The 20,304-nt window shown below is 46.5% G+C and overlaps 1 protein-coding gene across 14 annotated transcripts in view; it reads right to left on the reverse strand.

Annotated features, from left to right (window-relative positions):
• Nucleotides 1-20,304, reverse strand: part of ACOT11 (acyl-CoA thioesterase 11) — a 791,760-nt gene that overhangs the window by 350,027 nt on the left and 421,429 nt on the right. For 9 of the 14 annotated variants that reach the window (XM_086952551.1, XM_086952558.1, XM_086952565.1 and 6 more), the window contains one exon: nucleotides 18,174-18,415. The exons of 3 other annotated variants lie outside the window; for them this stretch is intronic. In XM_086952551.1, the coding sequence (XP_086808677.1) occupies nucleotides 18,174-18,312 (139 nt within the window). In that variant the 5' untranslated portion in view covers nucleotides 18,313-18,415. Of the gene's footprint in view, nucleotides 1-18,173; nucleotides 18,416-18,529; nucleotides 18,629-20,304 lie in introns of those variants that run through there. 2 more of the 14 variants (XM_086952568.1, XM_086952545.1) reach the window with 1 other exon arrangement.

The raw sequence follows: 20,304 nt of genomic DNA on the forward strand, positions 1-20,304 counted from the left end.
CCCCGCCCAGCCACACCTGACTCTTAAACGGCAGTGAATCCCATCTGCCTTGGAACCCACAAGGACGCCGTTTCTTTGCTGCTGACCACAGACCACGGTCTTTCTTCTACAGCTAGCGGAACCCGCTTCGCGGGTCCCACGTCGCAGGAGGGGGAAATCCGAGGCTGTGCTTTGTTCTGCTGCTGGGCGGTGAGTGTGCGACAGGGCTGCGAGCTGCAACCCGGACTCAGTATCCCAGGAGTCCCGGGTTGCCCAGGCCGTTTCCAGCTGGCCCGCTCTCCCTGACCGCCCCGCCCAGCCACACCTGACTCTTAAACGGCAGTGAATCCCATCTGCCTTGGAACCCACAAGGACGCCGTTTCTTTGCTGCTGACCACGGACCACGGTCTTTCTTCTACAGCTAGCGGAACCCGCTTCGCGGGTCCCACGTCGCAGGAGGGGGAAATCTGAGGCTGTGCTTTGTTCTGCTGCTGGGCGGTGAGTGTGCGACAGGGCTGCGAGCTGCAACCCGGACTCAGTATCCCAGGAGTCCCGGGTTGCCCAGGCCGTTTCCAGCTGGCCCGCTCTCCCTGACCGCCTCGCCCAGCCACACCTGACTCACAAACGGCTCCTCCCCCTTACCTCCAGACAGTATATTTTGAGCCAATTATTCAGCCGCGCGGGAGAAGCCCGGGACAAGGGCGGGACCGTCTGTGGCCGTCAGGGGCCAAAGGAGGCCGGGCTGGGCCACCCCCCTTACCAGCGAGCCATAGTATCTTCTCCAGTAAGTGACATTGAAACGTTGGTTTTGATTGGTGATAAATATGGCAATGTCTACATCGACAAGTTCTGCTAATAGCCACTTGATAATTCCCCCGGTTGAGTCTGGTCCACTGGCAATTGGCCCCCTAGATAAATTCTTTTTTAATCGTTCATTGTCAATTGACAAAGAGTTATCCCTGGCAGAGAAACGCGCAGAGCGCAGATTATCAATAGAATTACTCAAGAATTCTACGGATAAGCTTCCAACTCTAGTGTACCCCACCCTGGTAACCCCTTTGTCATCAGTGAACCTCCCTGTTGCAAACGAACATTTCGAGGGTCAGGCACAAATAACAAACCAGGACATTGTGACAGAATTGAATAATCCTTGTGGGAGCAATATCCAACTAACATTGCGCCCTGACTCTGGTGCTCAGGTTACATTGGCCCAACCTAAGCTTGGGTCTAAAAGGAAAAGACCAGCCCCAGTAAGAAAATGTAAAATGGTGGTCAAACCCCCTCAAAAGCACAGGAAGCTACACAAATCCATGAACATTGCAGAGGTCGTCACTGAAGAAACTCAAAGTACAGAAAGGGTTTCACACACTAATCTTGCCCCTTTGGACAGTCAAGACAAAGAAGACAACTCTTGTACTGACTCCTCTGTACCAAATAATGAAAATATGTTTTCACTTGTAAATGTGCTCCCTGAGTTGGAAAAATTACTTAGATCTTTGCTTACCCCCATTGAGGATAGAATTGCCAAGCTTACAGATAGGCTAAATCATTTCGAACAGACAACATTAGACAATTTCTATTCCACAAAATCGCTGATTAAAGCGAACACCAGGGTGGATGTAAGCACAAAGTCTCAGGTCCTTAGTAACCCTGTTACCCAGGATAAGGGAAGAAGGCCCCAAAATAACTCTCCTTTACCTCCCAAGCAAAGCAATCTTACAGCCAAAACAACAGCAAAACCCGCAGATAGATCTGACAGAGCGAATGTTGGTTCTGTTCCATCCCAGCCGACCACTATGCACCCTACACAGTCCACAATTCCCCAGATACAAAATCCACCAATCGCTACGAGTGCTGAGGCTATAGCTTGTCCCCAAGCGGACAAAGTACCAACAACTGCAAAAGTAACTAATAACATGCAGATAGCCTCAAACATTCCAGTGGGAGGGAACAGGGCTAATGTACTCCCGCTGGTTGATAAAACTCTAGTACCGACCCAATCGAATTACAAACAACAGGCGTTGAAGCCTACCCCCCAATCCGTCCCCCAAGTTCCTAAATCAATCCCACCGCCCTTGGCAAAGCCACCTCACAGAAAACCCCCGATTAATCTCACTCCAGATTCCTTCTCCTATGTAGCAGTTCTTATAAATGTACCACCATTACCCTCAGGACAGAGAGAAACTTTCCAGATGCTCAAAAACAAGATCATGCACTGGTTAAAGGAAAATCGTCCTCTGCCTGGTGATATCGACGGGTTAATCATAGGGGTAAGGAGAATAGACTGGATGGGATATACACCGAAAACCTTGGGTGGGGACTGTATAGTGGTTAATTTCCAAGATCCAAGGGTGGCGGGATGGATAACTAGGCAGGGATGGGGAACAAACAAGGGTGGTATTGGAATTGTAGACCTTACCTTTTTCTACCCCCGACCAACCAGTGTAACGACTAGTTTGCTCAATGAACCCCTAATCCCCCCTACTGTAACATGGCCAGTCAACTCCTTACCACCTCCTCCAGTTGGTCATAACCATACCACATACATAAATTACAACTCTCATGTAGGATGGCAGGACCCTGGATGGGGATATTGACAAACCAGCACAGTTAGGAAATGTGGGAATAATAACGAGCCAAAAGGGGTTTGTGATGTTTATGTTGATACTATAGTTACAAACCTAACGGTCAATAATATTGAGACGGGAGTTTGGTTGAAAAAGGTGGTTCTAGACTGGGAATTTTAAACACCAATGTTATGACACCACCCTCAACGACAGTTAACATGATTGTAGATCCCATAGATGATCTGGAAAGGCTGATTAATTCTACTGAAAGTCCAATGACGACTCAAGCATTTCCAAACACCAACACTCGTGATGGGTCTGAGGCTAGCATTGGTACGCTTTTATCCTGGAATGTTGCGGGGTTGGGCAGTAAGTTGTATTCCCAATCTTGGGTGAACTATATAAGTGGGTATGACATCTGCTGTTTCCAAGAAACCTGGGCTTGCGATCCCCTTTTTTGTTTTGGTTATTTAAACTATTGTATACCAGCATTAAAAGGTGGAAGAGGCCGGCCCAAGGGAGGCCTCACTGTATGGGTCAAACAGGACTTGCACATTAATATTAAAATGTTAGACCTGGGAAGTAGCGATTTACAAGTATTAAGAATCTCCACAGGCAAGGGTCCACCAATAGATTTGTATAATGTCTATGTGAGAGGTAACAATGTAACTAACTCACCCACCATTGAGCTGTTATCTGCTGCCATAGAGGCCAAGTCCCAAGAAAGTATGATGATAATAGCAGGGGACCTCAACAGGACTTTTGAACCTTTGGACTGTACAAATGACCCCCTGGGGAATGAAGAGGACAATCTCTGGGGAGTACCCTCTCTGTGTTTAAAACCTGTAAAGAGATGGACAAAAGAGATTTTATTATTGAATGGAATTTGTATGGAACATGGTTTAAGAGCACTTAATGGGAGGACACCAGGGGACAAGGAGGGCAGCCACACTTTTGATAACGGTACCAGCAGGAGCAGAATTGACTACATATTGTGTAGTCTCCAGCTGTGGAAGGGGGTTGTTGACATGACTATTAGGCCCCGGGTTGAAAGTGATCACAACCCCCTTTGTGTGACTCATAGGTGGTGGAACACTGGTGCGGGAAACTCTTTTGAAACAAATGATGATATCCCGGTCATGAGTAACGATGAACACAGGTTAAAATGGCCAAAGGTATTGGCAAATGAGGCTACTATGACATATATCAATAATGTGGTTGATAGTGCAATTTCCGCGATGGAAGCAGCGGTGCCAGTGGTCCCAGGGGATAGTGGTATCACCGAAATCCATAACCAGTTATTCTCCCTCCTGAGACCATGTTTCTTCACCAAAAGCAGGAAAGGGAAGAAAGCTAAAGATGTGGGAAGGTGGTTTGACAGTCAATGTAGATCGGCACGACTTGAACTGGGTCAAGCCATAAGGGATAGGGACCGTGCTGCAATAACAGAGAATAGGAAACTGTACAAAATGGCCATTCATCGAGCTAAAAAGAAATGGGATGAAGACCATTGGGCCGAATTAAAAGAGGCTTCAGGTAACAAAGACTCCAGGACATTTTGGAAAATCATTAAGTGGGGCAGAGGAGCTGGCCCTACGAAGCCAGATAACAATGTAGCAGAAGACGCTTGGGTTGACTATTTTAGACCACAGTATGCTGAAGTCAACCATCCTGTGGTGGCTGACAGTATAATACTAGTTTACGCAACCGATGATCTGTTTTCTCTTAGAGAAGCGGAAATTGCTATTGGTACCGCGAAATGTGGGAGGGCGCCAGGGCCAGACGGGATTCCCCCTGATATTTTTAAATACGATGTGACTAGATGGGCGAGGTATACCTTTCTTGTGGCAAATGCCCTAGCGAAGGGGGAAGTGGTCCCAGACCTTTGGAAAGGCGCTACCATCATCCCCATCCACAAGAAGGGTGATCGTTCACTGCCTGCTAATTATAGGCCTATAAGCTTAATAGCTACCATGCAGAAAGTAGTTGGGAGAATGGTAACAAACCAGCTTATGGACTGGGTTGACGACAACAACGCCCTTTCTCCATACCAAGCTGGATTCAGGCGAGCAACCAGTACCATTGACCAGGTCTTCCGCTTCACTATATTGCGGTGGAAGACTGTTGTACTGGGAAGGGGCTGCCTGTATGTCGCGTTTGTCGACCTGCGGGCGGCATTCGACCTAGTCCCCCGGTTTAAGTTATGGTTGGTTTTGCAAAAGATGGGGATTCCTGCTGATCTGCTTACACTAATCATGCGACTGCACGAATCCAACTTTGCAAGAGTCCAGTGGGGTGGAAGCAGGGAGACAACCCCGGATTTCCCAGTGGAAAGGGGCGTCCGACAAGGCTGTTCCATGGCCCCTTTACTTTTCTCGTTATTTATTAACGGGATTGTTGAGAGAATGTTGAAGGCTAGTGTAGATGCCCCGTCGTTAGCGGACACCAGGGTTCCGATCCTGATGTTCGCTGACGACACTCTTATCTTGTCTAAGACCCCTATGGGGCTGCAACGTGCACTAAACATTTTCGATGCTTTTTGCACAGAGCATGGGCTAGAAGTGAACGTGGGAAAAACAAAATTAATGGCCTTCTCCCCAGGTCGTAGGAATTACCCCAAGGTAACCTTAAATAACAGCAGGTTAGATACTGTCGCAGAATTCACGTACCTGGGAGTACAGATCGCAGAGGGCACTGGCTGGACGCATCATGTGGATAAAGTGGTCTTAAAACACCAGCAGCTCTCAGGTGCTTTAAGGGGGGAACACCGTAAATCTAAGACAAAGCCTATAAAACCCGCACTTATGGTGTATGACGCGAAGGTCTTGGGTGCCACATTATATGGCGCGGAGCTATGGGCTTGGGATAGTCTTGTGGCTCTACAGACTTCTGAGAATAAGTTTTTGCGAGGGATCACAGGACTCCCACAGAGCACCCCCTTAACCCCACTGTTTCTGGAGCTGGGTAGGCGTCCTATTGCCGACAGAGCCCGATTGCGCCCAGTCCTCTACTGGAGACGCCTCTGGACGACTCCAGAAATAAGACAATATGTGGAGGGTTTTCTATGGATAATTAGGGAAGATATCTTCCACAAAATAAAATGGCTAAAACACCTGAAGTCCATGTTAGTTAACTTAGGGTTTTCAAATCTTTGGAATAACCCTGTGGGAGAGATCTTCCCTAGCAAAGAAGCCCTCAAAGAACAATATTGGGATTGGGTGGGTGGAAAGCTGCTGAAAGACGCCAGGGCCGACTCTATGTCTGGTCGTTTCCTGGAGACAAAAATCTTTCCTGTCCTAGAAAACTATTGGGATAACATCACGGTACCAATGGACAGGAAACTCGTCTTTCAGTTAAGATCTGGATCTATCCCCCTAAAGAAACTGACAGCTGGCTGGCACAGACCGACCAACAACTTATGTCCAGCATGTGAAAATGCCGAGGAGAGCATAGGCCATTTCCTATTTGTTTGTCAAGCTTACTCAAAACCAAGGAGAAAATGGCTTACGCCGGTATGTAAAAACCTGGGGACACGCGACAGCGCTGTGGCTTTAAGAATCTTATGTACAACAACTCAGGATTCGATAGTCATAGGAGTAGCCAAATACCTGGGTTGGGCTTGGGCAATTAGACGACGGTCTCTGGGGGGAATCAGGTAATCAGGTATTCCTTTTAATTACGATTTATGTAATATTATTTATCATAAATGGTTTTTGTATGTAATATTGTATGAGCTGCACTCCATGTTTAATGAATTTTTTACCTGTAATTATGTATTATTGTGTAATTGTTTTAATTTTATGTGCTTTTATGAGAATTGTCTCGAATAAAGCTTATACAAACAGATATTGTTGTTCTAGGGTAGAACATGATATCTTGTGCCATTTTCTGCCTTGTGTTCTGATGGCAGACTCCTTTTTGACAATTTGAGTTGAAGATACCTCAAATGGGATTAGAAAATGGTCAGACCATGTCAGAGGTAGGGTTTGGAGGGTTTTTAGTTTTTCGTGGTTTGAAAAGATAAGGTCAAGGGTGTGTCCTGCAGTATGAGTGGGGACCTTAACTCTTTGTGTCAGATTTAGGTTTTCCATGGATTCTAGGAAATAGGAGGCGCGGTTGCAGCTGCTTATATCAACGTGGAGGTTGAAGTCTCCCAGTACCATGAAGTGGGGATGCTTGATAGAGAGATCTGCGGTGATTGCCAATAGTTCAGAGATGGCAGATTGGGGGGTGTTTGGGGGGTTGTATACCAAGATCCCTGAGGCAAGGGCTGTCGTAGAGTCTGTGACCGAGAAGTAGAATGCTTCAATGGGCTTTATATTCGTGATTTTCCTAGAAGTGACTTTCAGGTGGTTCTTTAAAATTACTGCGATTCCTCCTCCTGTTTTGGAGCCTTCCCGGCATAATCCAGTGAAGCAGTAGCCGGTGTGTACGGCGAGAGAGATGTCTGGGTTGGAGGAGTCTTTAATCCAAGTCTCAGTTAGAAATAATGCGTCCAAGGAGGTGGAGGATAGTAGTAACCAAATATCACTGGCGTAACAATGTAAGGAGCGACAGTTCACCAATCCCATAGAGTGAATTTTGATGGGAGAGGGTCGGCTAGTTGTGGAGCCCTGGGGGCAAGTCCAGTAGGGGCACAGAGTGAACTGGCAGTTATGACATTTGTACAGGGGTGGGCTAGGTAGAGGGAGGTTGCATATAGTAGTGGGAGTGCAAGATCTCTTACCAAGGTCTAGAAGCTGTGACCTGGTCCATGTTAGTCTCTGCACGGGTTGAGGATTAACAGCATGGCTGGCCCTAGGCACGGAGCTGGCGCGGACGGGCGCAGACGGGCTTGCCTTAGGCGCGCAAACGTCGCGCCCGCTGCGCGTATGAAATATGCACATAATTTATAGGGAGTAGGCGCCGGGAAGGAGGGGCGTGGCCTCTGAAAAGGGGCGTGTCCCTAGGGTGCGCCGGTAATGGCGGCCAGAGTTGTTTGTAGGAGTTCCCTCGGCAGCGCTATGATCCGCTGCGTGGGTGTAGTCAGGAGACTGAGTTTCAGTACGGTGAGTTTTTAAAATCAACACACTTCAATCGTGACTCTCAGTTTTTAAAATCAACACACTTCAATCGTGACTCTCAAATGTTTAAAGTAAAAGTGCTCGCTTAGTTAGGCTCCCGGCTTCCGCCTCAGGAGAGGTTATCTTCTGAATGACGCTGGGCTTTAGCGTCTTTTGTAGTCAGGGCGAAGGGCATGGCCTCTGAAAAGGGGCGTGTCCCTAGGGTGCGCCGGTAATGGCGGCCAGAATTGTTTGTAGGAGTTCCCTCGGCAGCGCTATGATCCGCTGCGTGGGTGTAGTCAGGAGACGGAGTTTCAGTACGGTGAGTTTTTAAAATCAACACACTTCAATCGGGACTCTCAGTTGGCGCTCTCTATTTCCCCCCATCCTGGTGGCTCTTGTAAGCTATTCTTTTGTGTTTCATTCAATGTGGTTAGGATCACTTCATTAAAGTATTCCTCGGATGAAGCCTCGCCTACATCGTCTGTATAGAGGTTCTGATAATAACCTTGAAAGGCGGTCAACACACCCTCCTTAGTCTCCTGAAGCACTCCCTGAAGGTCTTTTACTTTAGAAATGTCTATGTAGGAAGCTTTTTCCCTTACCCTTTTAGACAAAATACGGCCAGTTTTATCTCCAAATTCATAAGCTTCCTCCTTATGTAAAACAAATTGAGCTGCTATTGTATCGGCTATGGTTGCATAAGCCCCAGACCTAAGGATAGAGAGCTCCCTCATGATTAAATTGATAACAGCAGGTTCCACCCCAACCCTTATCGCCTCAACCAACTTCTTCTACGCCATGAACACTTTATGAAAATCCTGTCGATGTTTTAGCAGGGTCTACTTCCGTTTAAATCTAGAAAAGCTTACAGTTTCTCCCGAGCCACAGATTTAAATGTGTCCCAAACAATCGGTATGGGAGCACTACCTTTATTTATCTCGAAAAATTCCCGTATCTTAGTAGCCATGAACTGACGATATTCACCATCCAGCAACAATTTCCGATCGAATGACCAATGTTGAGGTTCTTCCCTTTCTCCCTGATCAAGATCTAACACAAGAATCATCGGGTTATGGTCCAAAACTAACTTAGGTTGAATCTCAACATTGGCCCTTGTCAGGAATAGAGTTGAGATAAAAAAAATAATCGAGTCTTACAAATTTCCCATGAGGAGCCGAATAAAATGTAAAGCCATCATCCTCTGGGAATTTAGAATTTCGTGCAAGTTATATGCAACAATTTACCATAAATAATGAAAAAGCCATTCACATCCCTGTGCAGAATTTTTCGTTGGAAGCCTGATTTTTACATATTAATGGTTAGACTTCTCAGTGCGTGGAGCACCTGCTGCAACAATCTGTAAGCAGTCTGTGGGTCACGTCACCAGATTCTAGCAGCTAACGAACTCCTATTTCCCCCTTTGCATTCTGGTACCTAACGTTATGCATTTCTAATGGGTGAAATAAAACCACATGCTACAGAGAGAAATAAGGGGTAAATTAAGTTCTCAATTTGAGGACCTGATTGTGAGAAGTTGGCCTGATATGTAGTGCTCACTATTCTAGTGATCACTGTGTATCATTCCAAACGACCCTTATTGATGATTAGTTGTAAGTCAACCTTGAGACCAGCTATCCTAGTCGTGCATGGACAAGAGCAGTCTTTAGGCTAAACTCTAGAGGGCGTGTTAAGCCAGCTGTTATACCATCACATATACCCCTTGAACACCAAGTGAAAGGACACTACACAAGTTGTTATGAAAATAAAAATATATTTATTTAGAACACAACAGCCCTGGACTCTTTATGAGGACAGGGCGCTAAGCACAATACAAAGCTCTTAAAGAATTACTGAAAGTCGCACAATTTACACAAATGCCAGAGGGGCACGAAAAACCATATACTCTAAAAGTGGAATGCGAAATTACTAGCAGGTAAGTATTACTCTAATAGGCTTTAGGATCGCTAGGACTGGACTACTGAACCTTCAGATTACTAGCAGGAGGCCTAGGGAGATCGGGTGCAGAGTGTGCACTCTCACGCGGGATGCAGGACAAAGTCTATGGATGCTAGATTTCGTAAAGTTAGTGTTATCGGACGAATCCGACTAGGTAGAGCTGAAACGAAAAAGGATCTGGATAGTTAAGCTATGCTGGAGCACCGAAATGCTCAGGTTACCTAGCCCGGGGGCTGCGGCTGCATAGGTCTGAAAAGACGTCGGGAATCCTCGTTGCAGTCTATGGAGCCTGAAAGAAGAAGTTGCTGGCAGGCGACCAGTGATGAAGTTCGATGTGACCCAAGCCTGGATCGGTGAAGATGGATACCTGTAAGCAGAGGGGACCAAGTTCTGAATCACTAGCCAGTGATTAGATGGGCACCAGGATGGCACCGGACGAAGTCACCTCGACCAGGTGAGTGGGCGACGCTGAGCTCTGCAGTCTCTCGGACCAGGAGGCGTTGTCGGCGACCAGGATGGAGGTGCGAGCTGTCCCACGATGGTATCTGCTGTCGACGTCGCTGGACCCAGGATTGGGGCAACAAGTCTTGGCAAATGCAAGCCCACGCGGTGGACTCAAAATGGCGTCTGGAGTGGACCAGGAGGGTGAGGGGTGCTCCTCTGTTGGAGGGGAGCAAGGGCCAGTCTGGAGCAACCAGACCAGCGGTGTTGTCGTCGTGGTGCGTCGTCAAGAGGGCTACAAGCCAGCAGGCAAGTAGCCGGACAACGCGGTGAGCAGCAAAGAACAGAAGGGTCCTACGCAGATCTCGTGGATACTGGGGGGCTGGACTTCGGTGCTGGATCTGCTCAGGGTTAGGGCTTCTCAAACCCCAAAGCACTCACTCGAGGATCCCTCGGCGGTCGTGCTGGATAAGCGTTGTGCAGTTCTGAAGATGGCCGGTCCCTCGAGGTCGCGTCACACCCACGGATCTCAGCTGGGCTGATGATGTTGGTAGAGGTCAGAGGTGCCAGGGAAGCCGGGTCTCGTCGTGCTGGTCGGTCGGATTCCTGAGGAAGGACGTGCAGCAAACCGCAGTGTTCTTAGTTGGTGCCCGCAGATGCAGAGTGACTACTCCTTAGCCACAAGGGAGAAATCTTGAGAAGAAGTCTTGAGTTCCTTTCGTAGAAAGTAGTTTCAGGATTCAAAGATGATCTAATCTGGAAGGGTCCCCGCTCCTACCTTTATTCTAAAGAAAGGGGCTGGTACGGGACTAGGTCCTGCCCATGGGTGGGACCAGGAAGGGGGTGGTTACACCCCTCTCCCATGCCGGACTTTCCCCAGCTCAGGAGCTGGTGTGCCCCTGGAACTGGTTCAAACTGGCAGATGCACAGTGAGCACCGGGGTGCCACTTGCAGTCACCTTCCTATTCAGCCCTGCCTACCTAGGATACACAAAACCCTGTCTGGGCCGGTGCTAGCACCGCCCCTGACAGGAAACCCTTTGTCCAAGCTCTCCTCGCTGGAAGGACTCCCAGCAGCAGGAGGTCAGACTTGTGTCTGTGGTGGCAGCATCCATTTTGTGATGCTGAGTTAACTTTAACCGGGATTCACAGTTACATACATGTCGTGTCCCCCTAGAAGGGTGGAATGCTAACCCCGTCGCCAGAATTGGCGAGGGGTTAGTATTCCAATTCGTATGACACCTTACTCGACATGTTTTGATAAAGCGATACCAAAGATAGCAAATAACCGCGAGGATTATAATGCACTTAAGAGTATATGGTACGCGTTATCATAGAACAGCTATTAGGACTTGATTCCGCAAGCTGCAGACGGGCTCAGCTCATGCCAGAGCACCATCTCACATAATTCCAAGCACTCTGCCTTCAGGATTTTTAAGGCCTGCCATAGGAGTGACTGATAGGAATACATGTGTCCATTTTGGGGTTAGATATAGGTATACTATATCTACAGCAAAGGGTGATTACACCACTTTGCCCCAGCTGTCATACAGCCAGTTGTGTCAGATTTAGATAGCCAGCCAGGGGTGGCATAATACATGCTGCAGCCCCTGGTAGGCCCTGGGTACACCTATGCCCTGAGTTACAGGGTCTGATAAGGTGGCCCAGTACCAATTGGATATGTACCTAAGGTACATGGAATCCATTTTAGAGAGAGGGCAGTAGGCCTGGGGCCCTGAATAGCAGGGTCCCAGGTCAACTAAGTCGAAAAACCAGCAAAACACCAGGCAAAAAGTACGGGGTAACCATAGTCAGGTATCCACCTTCCTACACTGATAGCTCTATCTTTTATCCATACGATGGGACTACAAAAGATTAATACTAATCAGCTGGGAAAGAAAGTCTACCAAGTTTAGTTTTCTAATCATAACTAGTTAGGCCACAGCGTTTTTTTTTACTCAGAAATCTGGAACTTGTAGACTTTATTTTATGCTGGGTATTCTTAGATTCCAAGAAAAAAGCCCAAACTGGCCTAAATACCCGCTCATGGACCTAGGAATCTTGGCAGCTGACGGGCACCTTCAATGCAGGTTTTTTAGCCTGTGGTCTGCAGGATAGTTAATATTGTTATTAATTTAAAATTGTATGCGACTGCCGCCTGGGCTTGCCTCGCCACTCCCCCCCCCCCCACTGGAAATGGTCACCATCAAAGCACAATCACAAGCAGAGACTGAAAGAACAAATCCGAAGCTGACTGCAGAATACGAAAGAAAAACAAATTGAGGCTGGAGAGAGAGGGGGGCCCTGAAAGCCGGAACTCCACACCAGCGCAACCTGGAACAACAAGGAGCCAGCCTGAAAGAAACAACTCAGTGCCGCCACAAAAACTGGAAGCAGCAGATGGACTGGGACATTTCATTTAACACATTAGAACTAATACATTAGAACTAAATCACTTTCAGGGAGACTGTCAGGACCCGCGACCGCACAGCTGCAGTGCAGCACCCTGCAAGCACTCGCCAGTCTTCTCCCAGACTGAGTCACTGACTCATCCCCCGCTCGGCCGCTCCACTTTGCGCCCGCAAATGATCCACATCACAACGCTGTCCATGCCTCTGATGCGCAGAGGCTATTAGTGTCTCTGTGTCTGACAAAAATTAATCAGTCACTGACACTCACACTGGTCGCCCTTGCTGGTCCAGCAATGCGGGGGGAGGGCCAGGGGGGGTTTCTATTGCGCGGCAGAGCAGCGCACTGAGGACTTAACTCTTAGATTGAGTCCCCCGCCGTTTCTGTTCCGACCTACCTCACTTCCCGACCCCTTCCTTGAGGACTTGAGGAGGCACTACCGCGGCAGTCACATGTCACATCCAGATTTTATCCCGGGCCCCCTCGTGTGCCAGAGCCAGTAGCAACCACGGATGAGGGCAAGCCGGGAGCCCCCGGTTGTCTTGGTAATTGCCGGAGCGCAGTCAGTGAGTCATGACTGTCTCAGTGTTGCGTGCGTCTGAAAGCTGTGCGGCTGGCGCCCGTGCAGATTTGTTACAATGTAGCACCTCAGCCACTCTAGAGCTGATCGCAAACATTTAACTATTAACTTACTGAGCCCGGCTGCTGGCAGCACGACTTCGGGGAGCAGCAGAGCCTGTGGCACGCGCTGGCACCCTGCGCAGCATAGAGTTTCAGAGTGGCATTAAAGGCGTGACAATCCATTTCAGTGCGGTGATGCGGAACACCGCACTGAAATGCGTGCGTGTTACACCTGAAGCGTGATACTTGGCAGGCCTGCTACAGTATTAGTGGACTGGCTAAGGTCCAATAAACCATTGCCCTTACACATGTCTGGGGAAATATTATCTGTAAGAAGGGGGGAGTGGATAGGAAATGGTGCAAAAACGGTGGCAGGAGACGTAATCGCAATTAACTTCAGGGACACCTCGGTAGTTACCCATATATGCAATTCCCCCTCGATGGGACCACAAACAAACATACACTCTCTACCTTTATCATACTTCTATCCCTTGCTTCCAAAACATGGACTGCCATATACAAATAGGGCACGAGTAAATATGGCCCCACACCCCATGCAGTTCCATAGAGCAGAAAATTGGCAGACCCCCTGGCAGGCACCACCCTTCTATGACGCAATAGTCGCAATGCACGCACACTGGAATAGGTTCTGCACCTTGGACAATGTTGATTGACTCCAACAGAATAGGGAACGCAACCCAAGTCTGACGGAAGACAGCGCTATGAAAAGAAGGCGAAAATCAGGCCACTCGCCCCTTACCACCCTAGCAGAGCAAAGAAGTGCCCCTATTGTATCTATTGATGAATCTCTAGTAGTGAACATCAATGACAATCCAAAGTCTGGGCAGAACACTGTGTCCTGGGGAGGTTCTTCACTAAACAAAATGAGCACCTCAGTGACATTGGGAGAGGCACCAGTCAACTACCTCATGGCTGCTGGTAAACAAAAAGCGGAGGTTGAGCAAGGCATAAAAATGTTATCATGGAACATTGCAGGGATAGCAGCCAAACATAATGTGAAGGAGTGGAGAGAGTTTGTAACCAATTTCCATATCATCTGCCTCCAGGAGACCTGGACTGTCGACCACAGTCAATTTCCACTGGAGGGGTTTAAAAGTTTTGGGGTCCCTGCAGTAAAAGCACCATCTGGAAGAGCTATGGGTGGACTAATTATATATGTGGACCTTCGCATCCAGGGGCACTGGTCAAACCTAAACTGTGACTCTATAAATATCCAAGCGATTGGCTTCTCGCACAAAGGTCTAAAAATCATCCTGATAAACTGGTATAACTCGGTGGACACACAGGATAGAAATAAAACCTTGAAAGAACTGGATGATTATTTCAAAAACCTATCCTCATCTAACCATGCCAAGGGTCTACCATACACCATTCTAGCAGGGGATTTCAACTGTCACCTTTGTGAAAAACTAAGACCTATAAATAACGATTGGTCACGGTGTACGGAGGGAAAGGGGCCCCACTTTGCCCACACCATCGAAGGAAAGGAGATGGAGAATTTCACTAAGAGGCATAATTTATTGCCCGTAATGGATGTGATAAAGATAGACACTAAGAAGGAACCTAACCCAACGTACAAGGAAGAGGTTGTCACTCCTATATAGACTTTATTATGGTGTCCCCAACACTCAAAAAATGGATCACAAACTTTGATATCATTTTCAGCCCCTTCAGTGATCATAACCCACTGAAGTTGGACTTTATATGCATGAATCTCAGAGAGGGAGCGGGTGTACCTGAAGCCATAGAACAGGCAACATCACAAGGGAGAAGGCTGAAATGGGCCAAGATAAATGGAGATAAATTCTATCTTGACCTAGTGACGAAGGGTCAAAAACAATTGCAAATATGCCTGGATGAAAACATTGGCGGTCCAATTGTGGTTAGAGCATTTGAAGAAATTGCCAAACTTGTAGACAGTCTGCTGAAATCTTCACCCCGAACAGGACCTAAACAGCCCCTGACCCCACGTTGGTTTGACCACGATTGCACCAAGGCATTGAAAGATCTTAAAAAAAGCCTCACTGACCAACCGAAAGATAAAGCCAAGATTGCAGGAAAGAGAGCCATTTATAAAAAAGCCCTGAAAACACGTAAAAAATCCCTGCAAAATCGAGCATGGGAGGATTTAAGGGAAGCAGCAGAGCGGGGTGATATGTCGGCTTTCTGGAAAATCATAAATGACCCATGTTTTAAAGACCCAAGAGGGCTGGACATAGTAAACACCATTCTCCCTGAGCAATGGCGCAATCACTATTGTGGCCTCTATAATCATACGGGGGCCATATCACAAGAAAAAGGGACAAAACCACCAACACCTGCAGGTTTAAAGTTCTCGTTAAAAGAAACAAAATCAGCCATTCAAGGGCTGTCAAAAAATAACGCGCCCGGCCCTGACGGCATTCCTCCCGACCTCTACCTGAGTAACATTGATTTATGGGCACCCGTTCTCACCAGGGTCTTGAACGAGGCAGTAGTGGCAGGACTGCCTCGCTCTTGGTCCTCCGCAACCATTGTTCCAATCTATAAGAAGGGCAGTCGGGACGATCCTCAATGTTACCGTCCAATTTCTCTGATAGACGTTACGGCCAAAGTTCTAGGACGTGTTATTTTAAATCGCCTACAAGCCTGGGCAGAGGACCATCATATTTTAACTGATTTACAGTACGGATTCAGAGAAGGGAGATCCACAACAGATCAATGCTTAAACCTATACCTCCTCACAGCCAAATACACCATCGCAGCTAAGGGGACTATCTATATGGGTTTTATGGATCTCTCAGCGGCCTTTGATCGCGTTAACAGACAGAAATTATGGGCCCTGATGATCTCCATGGGGGTGGATCATGAACTAGTAGATACCTTGAAGGCACTACACTGGGAGACCACGGCTACAGTTCGTTACAATAACGAAGGGATGAAGACTGAACCGTTTCCCTGCACAAGTGGAGTGCGGCAGGGCTGCATTTTAGCGCCTTTTCTATTCTCTTTGTATATAAATAACCTGGACAAAAAACTTATGGAACTGGGAGTGGATTGCCCTAAGATCGGCCAGCGTCCGGTACCCGTCCTCCTTTATGCGGACGACGCGGTGCTGCTAGCCCGTACCCCACTGGGACTACAAAAGCTAATTGATGGGTTTGTAAATTTTATGAACTCTTTGGACCTTTCAGCAAACCTGGAAAAGTCTTTTGTTATGACCACAGGCCGTAACCCAAAAAACACTTTCTCGTACAGCATAGGTAGACATAAGCTGGGAATAGTTAAGTCATTTTCCTACCTTGGTGTTCTCTTTGACGAGAAATTAGAATTCAAAAATCTGGCGGAAAAACACGCATCCAAATTGGTGGCCTCAACGGGTGCTATAATGGCATTCGGAAGGAGGCTAGGCAGGTGGTCCCCGGAACAGATATTAAACTTATACAAAGCCGTATCCTGTGCTAAGGTGGCATATGGAGCGGAAGTGTGGGGCTGCAAAATTAACCATGTACAGCAGATACAAGCTGAGGAAAACAAATTCTTCAAAAAATTACTTAAGGTTCCTCAGAGCACCCCTGCACACATAACTCACTTGGAACTGGGCGAGCCCTATATCGAGGACAAAATTAAGATTCTACCTATTATGGCCTGGATCAGGATATGGACAAACCCAGAGGCTTGCTTTAGCAGACAGATTATTATGGATTGTTTGAGCCGGGATAAATGGGAGCAAATCACATGGCTAAAATATGTAAAGGACACCTTGGACTGTATTGACTGCAAAGATCTGTTCACTGACCCAGAGCTGATGACCGTACAGAATAAAGCACTGGTTAAAAACTCATTCAGTGCATGGTCATCAACAAGGAGGGCGCTCATTGAAAACAAAAAACCCTCGGTGGTGGCACATGGGTCAGTGGTATCTACAAATTTCAAAATGGAACCATACCTAGCGGTAATGCATAATGCGCAGGAAAGATTTTATATGACTAGGTTCCGTTTGAATTTACTTCACCATTTATTGGCAGTTCCTGCAGGTTTCACATCTACTGTAGAGGCGAAGGGTTCCTGCGGCTGCGACACTAGGTCTCCGCAGGATACCCTTCACTTTGTCTTATTATGCCCTTTTTATTCAGAGCCAAGAAAGAAGTTTTTAGTTAGGATCCTGAAAAACCAAAAACTGAAGCACGCCAAAGCAGCCCTCTTTTTTTTGCAAAAAGCATCAGACCCACACACTTTGTTATGTGTCATAAGCTTCATCAAAGTTGCTATAAGATTGAGGAACACCAGGGAAATAACTGTATACTCTGATCCGAACCCAGTCTGAGACCCCCACTGAATGAATGATGTACTCCTTTTATATATGAACTTTTTTAACTGAAAATTTTCCTAAAAAAATCTTTTAAACTGTTTTTTAACTGTCTTTTTTTGTAAAAACTGTATGTATGTATTTTTTATGCTCTTTAATGGTATCTTTGTAAGTACCTAATAAAGATAATTTGAATTGAAATTGAATTGACTGTCCCCGTTTTTGTTTGACAGAAATCTGGCCACCCTATCTTTTGCAAGTATTTTAATAAGCTCTTTAATATTAGTCACGACCACTAACTGCATGTTCAGAACACGCACAGGAAATGACGCTAGATTTGAAAGATCGGTATCACACTCGCAAAGCTCTCACGACTTTAAATCATGGACTTGAAAAATTTCAAACTAGTCTCCCAACTATACTCAATATTTCGGGATCGTATTAGACATCTTGGATTTGATATTAGTTACATAACATTAAACTAAAACCACCGCGCGAAAACACGTCTGTGCAAAGCGAGACATAACATTAAACTAAAACCACCGCGCGAAAACACGTCTGTGCAAAGCGAGATATATATATATACATTCACACACACACGCGCGAGTTCCAAGTAGCTTTAAAATGACTATAATATTAAGTGTAAATTCTATTTTCTCATCACTTTAAAAAATATATAACAAACTAATCCTATTTTAAGCAATCCAAGATAATAATAACTTCAAAATAACCGTTCCAAGATGGCCGCTGCGTGAGATGCCTTATCAGCTGATGTTGTTTTGCGTGCAGCTCCCAATCCCTGTTGAGTTTAGCTTCACTGCCCCGTTCGCGCCCCTCACACACCCACCTGATAGACAGGCCGCTGTGTCGATCCACTTCAGCAGTTGGCCGACGCCGAGCTCCCCCCGATGGTTGGCGTGACAGGGCAGCACCATCTGGCTCATGTTTACTTCGGTGGGGTTGCGGTAGCCGTTGGGGGTCGTCATGGTCTGCGGCTATTCCTCCAAGTTGTTGACTTACGTCGGAGCGCACTCAGACTTAGAACAGACAGCAATCCTCCTTTTTGATGAGTTGATTGACCACCTCCTCCTGCGAAAGAATAAACGTAATGTGAATACAGCGTTTCCCAGCATGAGCGTTCCAGTTTCCTCCCATCCTATATAATTTGCCGCAGCGGGTCACACGCCCCTTCCTTTCTCGCACCTTAATTCCCCATAGGATTGGGCATGCTTATGCTCCGCGAGTAATCACTAAATCTTTTAAAGGCGTCCTTACTCTTCTTTGCTAGTGTAATGAGCCGCCCCCTGCAGGCGAAAGAAGTGTAAAGTTTTCCATGTTGAGAAACTTTTTTCCCCCCGCTGCTTGATTTATCATGGCAATTAACACCTAGACAGCTCAGCCTGCTGATACTTGGATGGGAGTGGTAGCAAACGCCAAAAGGGATCTTATTGAGGTAAACATCTTTTTAGAGGCTAGTTCTACATTCCGTGACACGATTTTTTCTAGTGTGTAGATCAGTCAAAAAAAAAAAAAGACATTTGTAAGTGCGAGTAGCACTTTTGGGGAGGGCTGGTAGCAATTTGCTGTATGGTGCTCCAAAAACTTTTTTTTAAATATAAATTTAAAAAATCCGTGAAATAAAGGTGGATTTGATGGGGGAGCGGTTTGTGGGAAAGCACCAGGGTGGGCTTGGACACGAGGGATAGAGAAATATTGTGTGTGCGTGGGGAGGAGAGGAGTAGAAGCACACGAGGGAGACAGCAACACAGAACATATGGGGGAAGACCACAGGTGTAGGGGAGCGCAAAAACCAGATGGACAAGTCAAGCTATTGAATAAGAAGCAAATTAGAGGGGCAGTAAAGCCAACCAATGGTAAGCAATGTGCAGGCTTTAAGCCCACTGTAAGTTTTTAGTAAGCGGACAATAGGTCAGGTGCAACCAGACAGCTTGTGCTGTCTGGTAGGCTCGACACTTTACAAATCCCTTTACCTGATATCTCATAATGGCAATCATATAAATGAGGACTGTAACAAATTATCTAGACAGATGTAGAGAAAGAGTGAGGTGATTCAGACAACTGTTGCCTTCCTAGAATCCATAAGATCTCGAAGATCTCAGAGTCGACGACCTTCTGCAACAGCCAGCAAAGGAAATCAGATTGAGAATATGAAAGGAAAAAACTACCAGCACAATAAAGGGACGTGCAGAGCTAATCAGCTTTCAACATACCACAAGCTATACACTTGCTCATCCTTCACTCTGCCATCCCTTAACACGATAACCACAACTTGGAGTTCATCACCCTTGACATGGATAAACCTCCCACATTGGCCATCCCACCAATGTAACCAAAACTGGCCCACAGCTCCATTTGGACAGAGTTGGGGAAGAACCAGAATAGTATCACGGTGGGGATGAAAGGACACATTCACAGCTTGATGCCACATTCCCTCCTCTCTAGGCAAACACAAGGCATTGTGGAATAACAAAAATAACCTGACATAAGGGTAGCAGAAAATGAGGAACATATACATTACTCCACGACTAAAATACTAAAAAAGATCAACCTCAACACACACACATGCAAAAAGTAAAATGTCACAAACAAAATAACTGCCTCACTAGAGCAGCAAAATACAACAGATATCCCCAAAAAGCCACATGCTGAAAAACTCAATTTACACTCACACATATATTACAGATCCTTCTACAAACTACCATGTACACATACTACCATACACGCAACAATGCAAAAATCAGGATTACTTAATCTAAAAACAGGTCTGTGGACAATCCTAACTCCAAAACTATACCAGACAAAGGCTGCAGTCCAAATATCATGAATTCATCCTATGACTTACCTATCCAAAACCAAATAACTCCAAAGACAAGTAAGACAGTTGTTCAATGGGATACATATCCACAAGCAAACGTCTACAAAGGCCTATCGCCTACAAACAAATGTCTAAAGATACA

This window comes from Lissotriton vulgaris, chromosome 1_1, assembly GCF_964263255.1.
Source record: "Lissotriton vulgaris chromosome 1_1, aLisVul1.2, whole genome shotgun sequence".
NCBI classification, from domain to species: Eukaryota; Metazoa; Chordata; class Amphibia; order Caudata; family Salamandridae; genus Lissotriton; species Lissotriton vulgaris.